This window comes from Branchiostoma floridae, chromosome 4 (assembly GCF_000003815.2).
Source record: "Branchiostoma floridae strain S238N-H82 chromosome 4, Bfl_VNyyK, whole genome shotgun sequence".
Lineage (NCBI taxonomy): Eukaryota > Metazoa > Chordata > Leptocardii > Amphioxiformes > Branchiostomatidae > Branchiostoma > Branchiostoma floridae.
Genome location: NC_049982.1, coordinates 761,595 through 768,058, shown reverse-complemented (window position 1 = coordinate 768,058; position 6,464 = coordinate 761,595). Strand labels below are relative to the sequence as shown.

The 6,464-nt window shown below is 43.9% G+C and overlaps 1 protein-coding gene across 1 annotated transcript; it reads left to right on the top strand.

Moving 5' to 3' along the window:
* Positions 1–602: 602 nt before the first annotated feature.
* Positions 603–3,472, top strand: LOC118412910 (hemagglutinin/amebocyte aggregation factor-like). Its single transcript, XM_035815968.1, has 4 exons — positions 603–862; positions 1,421–1,571; positions 2,121–2,266; positions 3,418–3,472. The coding sequence occupies exons 1-4, from the start codon at positions 603–605 to the stop codon at positions 3,458–3,460; spliced, it is 600 nt and encodes a 199-aa protein (XP_035671861.1). The 3' UTR covers positions 3,461–3,472.
* The last annotated feature ends 2,992 nt before the right edge of the window (positions 3,473–6,464 follow it).

Here is a 6,464-nt window from a genome sequence, read left to right as displayed (position 1 = left end):
GCAAAAAAATAATTTTTACATATGTACTTAACCGGCCACTCCCAACGACCTTACTTACATTGGGGGGGGGGGTCATTAACCCCAGCCAGCCAGATATTTTTTTTGTGTGTGGGGGGGGGGGGGTCATTAACCCCAGCCAGCGAGAGATTGTGGAGGGGGTCATTAACGGGACTGTCCGTAAAAGTGAATAAAAATGACGATACTTCGCTTCACAAATAGATTCAGTGTCCTCTCGGACATTATGGGTGGGGGGCAGTGGCTGTCACCAAACCTGTTCTTCACAATGGCCGTCTGTGGTAAGAGTATATTCTGGGCAAAATGACCTAACATTTTAATTACATCAATTAAACAACAGAGCTTTCGGCTGCGTAGAAACAAAGAAAGACTCCGTGTCCTATAGAACGTTAAGGGCGGGGAGGGGGTTGGGTCGTCACGACGCTTGATCCTCACAATGGCTTTCTGTGCTGGGAGTCTATTCTTGGCAAAATTACCGAATATCTTTATGACGTGTAATTTTCCACTTTACCGAAACAATGGGATGTTAAGAGTACTTAAAACCCGTGTCAGGAGACCCGAAAAGCAGAGTCATTCCCCAAACAAAGATGGCATCCGCACGAGTGCTGATCCTCGCCGCGGCTTTCCTGGGCTGTCTCCTCGCCGGTCCCACGGACGGCTGGCTGAGGCGACGCCGCCGACGTGCCCCTGCCCCGGTCTGCCCGCCCCCTACCACGGCGCTGGCCGGCGCCCAGACGACCTGGGACGGAGCGTTCACCGTGCAGTGCCCCCTGACCAGAGCCATCTCCCGCGTCCAGAGTGCACATTGCAACGTGGCCGAGGACCGGGTCTGGCGGTTCGAGTGCAGGTCTGTTTTTATTTTTCTATCATTATTAGTTTCAACCTTTGTTTATTCACGAAAGCTCAAATCGGCCTGCAAGCCACTTTTCATGGAGGCCTTTGTTGCACATTTTTGCCATTTTATTTTACTCAATGAAGGAGTACGAGTACACGGGACAAAGAGGTGATGCCAGCTAACCAATAGTTAATTACAAATTTCACCTCTGAAAAAATACATTTTAGCTCAGCTTGTAACTTTTTAACAGATTTGTCTGTGATTTAACACTTCAAGGTTCTTAGACTTGTCAATGTGTCGTTTGGCTTAACCTTTTATCCAATGGCCTGAACATGTAATTCAGCTCTTGGCCTGCCAAATGTTCTCTGAATAAAACCCATGATTATATTATTGATAACTTTTCGCTGATATTTGCTGCGTGCAGGCCTGTCAAATGTTCTCTAAATAAAACCCATGATTATTATTGATAACTTTTCGTTGATATTTGCTGCGTGCAGGCCTGCCAAATGTTCTATGAATAAAACCCATGATTATTATTGATAACTTTTCGCTGATATTTGCTGCGTGCAGGGTAGCGCCCGGGCTGTTTTTCTTCCATCACTACTGGAGCCCCTGGGTGAACGACTTCGACGCGAACATGGGGTACACCTGTCCCTTCAGCAGCGTCGTTACCGGCTTCCACAGCCTGCACTCCAACGCACATCAGGACCGTCGCTGGAGGGTCAGTATCCTCATGTCTTCTCTGTCTAAATAAATAAACAAACAAACAATGCGGCTTCCGCAGTCTGCACTCCAACGCACATCAGGACCGCCGCTGGAGGGTAAGTACTCCCGAGTCTTCTATGTCTACATAAACAAACAAGCAAACAAACAAACAAACAATCTTAACTTCAAAGTCTCAGGATAGGTCTCAGGAAGAACGAGTATTTGAAGTGAATTTTGAAGACACCAATCCTTTGTTGAAAACGTTGGTACTTCAAGGCATGGTTATCTCCATGAAAAATGGAGATATTGTTTTTTTTTGTGTATGTGTGTGTGTGTGTGTGTGTGTGTGTTTGTGTGTGTGTGTGTGTGTGTTTATTTGTTTCCGGATATTTGAGAACATAACTTTATAACTTCTGGATGGATTGTAATGGTATTTGGTAAGCGAATAGGGACTGCGAACACGAAGGTCAAAGTCAATTTGTATTTCTTGCTCAGTAGTTGGTACAGCAGATTGTTAGTCTTTTTGTACATCATGCTTAATTCGGATATTTTACTGTACGTACAGGTGAAGTGCTCCCGTAAGCCCGGCATGTTAGCCCACAGCTGCCGCACCACCGACTTCGTCAACAACTGGGACGCCGCCATGGACTACGTGGTGCCGCCGGCGTACTACATCAAGGGTATCCACGGGCACCAGGACAACAGATATGGGTGAGCAGTCTCATATTATTACAGGGATAGTCTCATATTACAGGGATAGTATCATATTACAGGGATAGTCTCATATTACAGGGATAGTCTCATATTACAGGGATAGTCTCATATTACAGGGATAGTCTCATATTACAGGGATAGTAACATTTACTATGCCGACTTACCGTAGTACATCAAGGGTATCCACGACCACCAGGACGACACACATGGGTGAGCAGTCTCATATTACAGGGATAGTCTCATATTACAGGGATATAGTCTCATATTACAGGGATAGTCTCATATTACAGGGATAGTCTCATATTACAGGGATAGTCTCATATTACAGGGATAGTCTCATATTACAGGGATATAGTCTCATATTACAGGGATATAGTCTCATATTACAGGGATAGTCTCATATTACAGGGATAGTCTCATATTAGAGGGATATAGTCTCCTATTACAGGGATATAGTCTCATATTACAGGGATATAGTCTCATATTACAGGGATATAGTCTCATATTACAGGGATATAGTCTCATATTACAGGGATAGTCTCATATTACAGGGATAGTCTCACATCACAGGGATAGTCTCATATTACAGGGATAGTCTCATATTACAGGGATAGTCTCACATCACAGGGATAGTCTCATATTACAGGGATAGTCTCATATACAGGGATAGTCTCACATCACAGGGATAGTCTCATATTACAGGGATAGTCTCATATTACAGGGATAGTCTCATATTAGAGGGATATAGTCTCCTATTACGGGATATAGTCTCATATTACAGGGATATAGTCTCATATTACAGGGATAGTAACATTTATTATGCCGCCTTACTACATCAAAGGTATCCACGGGAGCCAGGACAGCAGATATGTGTGAGCATTTATGATAATGATAAGTTTGTTGCAGATTCTTGCCCGAGGGCTAATAGCAAGTGAGATATCATATAGTGGTGTAACTTCATCGTGTTTGGCTCGCTAAGTTCCTCTCCAAACAGACGTTTGGCTCCGGCGGTTTTTGACGTGTTCTCGCACCAGTACCAGTGGGTTAGCCCCATGTGGAAGTGAATGCGGAAAGGTGTGTGGCACAGGGTTACAGAAACGGACTTAATCTTAACTTAACCAACTTGTTTGTTTTTTTTCGCTTTTCAGAGATCGCCGTTACCGCTTCACCATTTGCCGGGTCAGGCCGTGACGTCACAGAGTCACGGCTACTAACCTTGATCCGTCAAGCCACATATATCCGCCACATTGAAAAACAATTGTATAAACAGATTTCACAACCCCCCAGTACAACACAATCCTGCATGTCTTATCTGTGTATACCCGGGGGTGCTGCACTAGAGACCTATCTAACACTTTCAAAGTGGAGGAATTATGTAACCCTGTGGATAAGGGTTTAATAGATGAGGTCGCATGATGTAGCGGCAAAAGCTTTGCGCATGTAGCCTAACACACTAAAGGTGGGTTTACACGTGCGTATATTATGTAAGTCCGTATGAGGTCCGTATGGAAGTCTTAGCCTCTACCAGGCTCCACAGGTCGCTTGAAAAACAGTCAAAATTGGGCAAATGTAAACACATAACATGTCAGAGGAGTTAGCTGTCCGAGTATGGTTTGTGACTCCCCTAACTCCTCTGGCATGTTACCTGACTATATTCGTTCATTTTCTATCCAGTGACCTGTGGAGCCTGGTAGAGGCAAAGAAATTTCATACGGACCTCATACGGAATACATACGCACGTGTGAACCCGGCTTAACGATAAAAGCTTTGCGTATGTTAACCTAACTTTCAGTGACTACCACTATCGAACAGCATGTTTCCTTTGAAAGGGCGTTACGCGCAGCCACCGGTACGTTGGTAACTTTATATTTTATCTCAAGTTTATAGACTAAAAACTTTCAAGGCCGTATCAGCGAGGCAATACGTCCGTAGACACACAAATACCGGAAATGTGTTCTTCTTTTATTATATTTTATCCTCTATTTACGTATCTTTTGTTGAACTCATGTTAGATCAAGATATCTGAATTGAGATTTTACTACATTATCACTGTACGAAGCATCATCATAGCAATAAATATAACATAAAGTACATGTTTTAACAGTTTACGATAGTCTTAGCGTAGTGCATATCTGGCAGAGTATTTTATGTAGCCTCCTTTGCAGGCTTTAACTTTCGTTGGGCGCTGACTCGCGATTTTCAACATTGGTTCTGAAGCAGAGGTTAGGCTCCGGATGTTTTTTAAACGTTCTTTTATAGTCGTCTTTATCGGGCTTTCTATTTTGTATTGTATCTTGTAGTGTCAAAAACTAACCGGATACCTACACGATACAATACAAAATAGAAAGCCCGATAAAAAAGACTAACAACAACGTTTAAAAAACAGCCGGAGCCTAACCTCTGCTTGGAGAGTAGGGGAACCTTACTTAGCCAATGTTGAAAATCACGAATCAGTGCTTCCCTCAAAAATAAAAGCTACTCGTGCCTAGAAGTCTGCGAAGTTTGCTAATGTTAGCGGCGAATCGCCGGGAATCACCATTGTGCAATACGTGTTCAACGGAGATGTTAGAATTCTCTTTTGCTCCACCCTTTTCGTTGGTCTTCGTAGAAATGTGATGTAAATGTTGAATACAATTTTCCACTTTATTACTGCTGCTGGGGCATGGAAATTAGAAAACAATATGAAGAAATAAACCATCAGTGGGAGATGAAGTACTGTCTGTTTTGTTTTTGCTCCTGGAACCTTGAATCTATAATACAAATGCTTGAGATCGAATATTGAAAAGAAGATTAATCGTTTTCACTAGCTCACGGTTACCCCCGGCTTCCCCTTCACAACCGGCGGGCCCTTGAACAATCTCGCCCGCCACCAACATCCAGCTTATCCAACGACGTCGCTAATTAATGCCCATTTTCCACTAGGACGGCGCTGTCGCCGCGCTCTCTCTGCGACCTAAAATTTAACATATGCCTCAACGAATTGTATTGAAAAGAAACGAATCTTTTTACACTCTCTGTGTTTTGTTGTCCTCTCAGTCACACTTTTACGTTTTGTATAATATACCCAGTGTGAAAGCGAAGGTTACACATATCCTATTTAGGTCGCAGTGAGAACGCAGCGCGATCGCCGTCTAGTGGAAAGGGGGCCTTAACTAATCTCCAAGCAGATCATGCGGTGGCATAAAATAGTATCATAAGCTGGGAAAGCAGTTTAGCCGGCAGAGGAGTTTCATTCGCCACCGAAGTTTCATTTCATTTCAGAAACTCATTTCCCAGATTATGATACTATCTTATGACACCGCAAGATCTGCTTGGAGATTAGTCTTAACGAGGTATGCACAAGTTAGTTGGCCGTGTTTAATTAATTGATCGACTGCAGTTCAGTTCATGTCCCATATATGGGGGTGCCTCAGGCAGGCGCCAATCCTCTACATGGCAAAAGGGCACAACACGTACCGAGAAGAGTAGGGGTGATCTGGTGTGCGTGGCCCAAAACACGAGCCGTACTGTGTATCTGCATACACAATAGTGAGGAGATTCGAGGCCTCAAAATTTATAGAAGTAGGCAGATACAATCTACAAGAATTTAGTATGTTGCAGTTCAGGGTACAGCCGACAAAATGTCTGAAAATAGATTTACCGGCTCGTTCTTTGATAAAAGCCACACTTATTTGACCCCCAGCGAAGGTCATGGAACTGCAGCCAACGCACAGGCAGTGCCCGGTAACAGTATCAAGGTGCAAATTCGTGCCGGCCAAAGAAACATATCGTAATCCAACTTACACAGTCTCAAAACTCATGCATTTCTCTACAATTCAGCACAGTTTCCACCTCGCTGTTGTATACTACGGCCTTTGCAAGTCACTGTGGCGCACTTCTTTATAGTTTATTACCCGAACTACTGTTGTCACTTGGGGACGGGGTTCGCCCATAAATACTGTGTTATGAGACCTTGTAGCCATGGTACTAACGACGTAACGTTGCTTACCTGTGCGATACCCATAGTGCTTTGCGTCTCCCAGCATGCAATGTAATCCGTATCCGTAAAGCTCAGGCGAGCACCAACTTTGGAGAGGTTCCAACTGCACAAGTACGGATGATGCAAGATTGACCCAAATTATGCCATCTGACGTCACTGCCGGCGGCTACCTCCACAAGGAAGAAAATTCCGACCTAATTGGCACCATTTATGTAT

What these genes read in the sequence shown, in the direction of transcription:
- LOC118412910 (XM_035815968.1), top strand. Translation starts at nt 603, where the DNA reads ATGGCATCCGCACGAGTGCTGATCCTCGCCGCGGCTTTCCTGGGCTGT. An exon ending in GTCTGGCGGTTCGAGTGCAG is followed by an intron (nt 863 to 1,420) that starts GTCTGTTTTTAT and finishes TGCTGCGTGCAG; the next exon opens with GGTAGCGCCCGGGCTGTTTT. An exon ending in ATCAGGACCGTCGCTGGAGG is followed by an intron (nt 1,572 to 2,120) that starts GTCAGTATCCTC and finishes CTGTACGTACAG; the next exon opens with GTGAAGTGCTCCCGTAAGCC.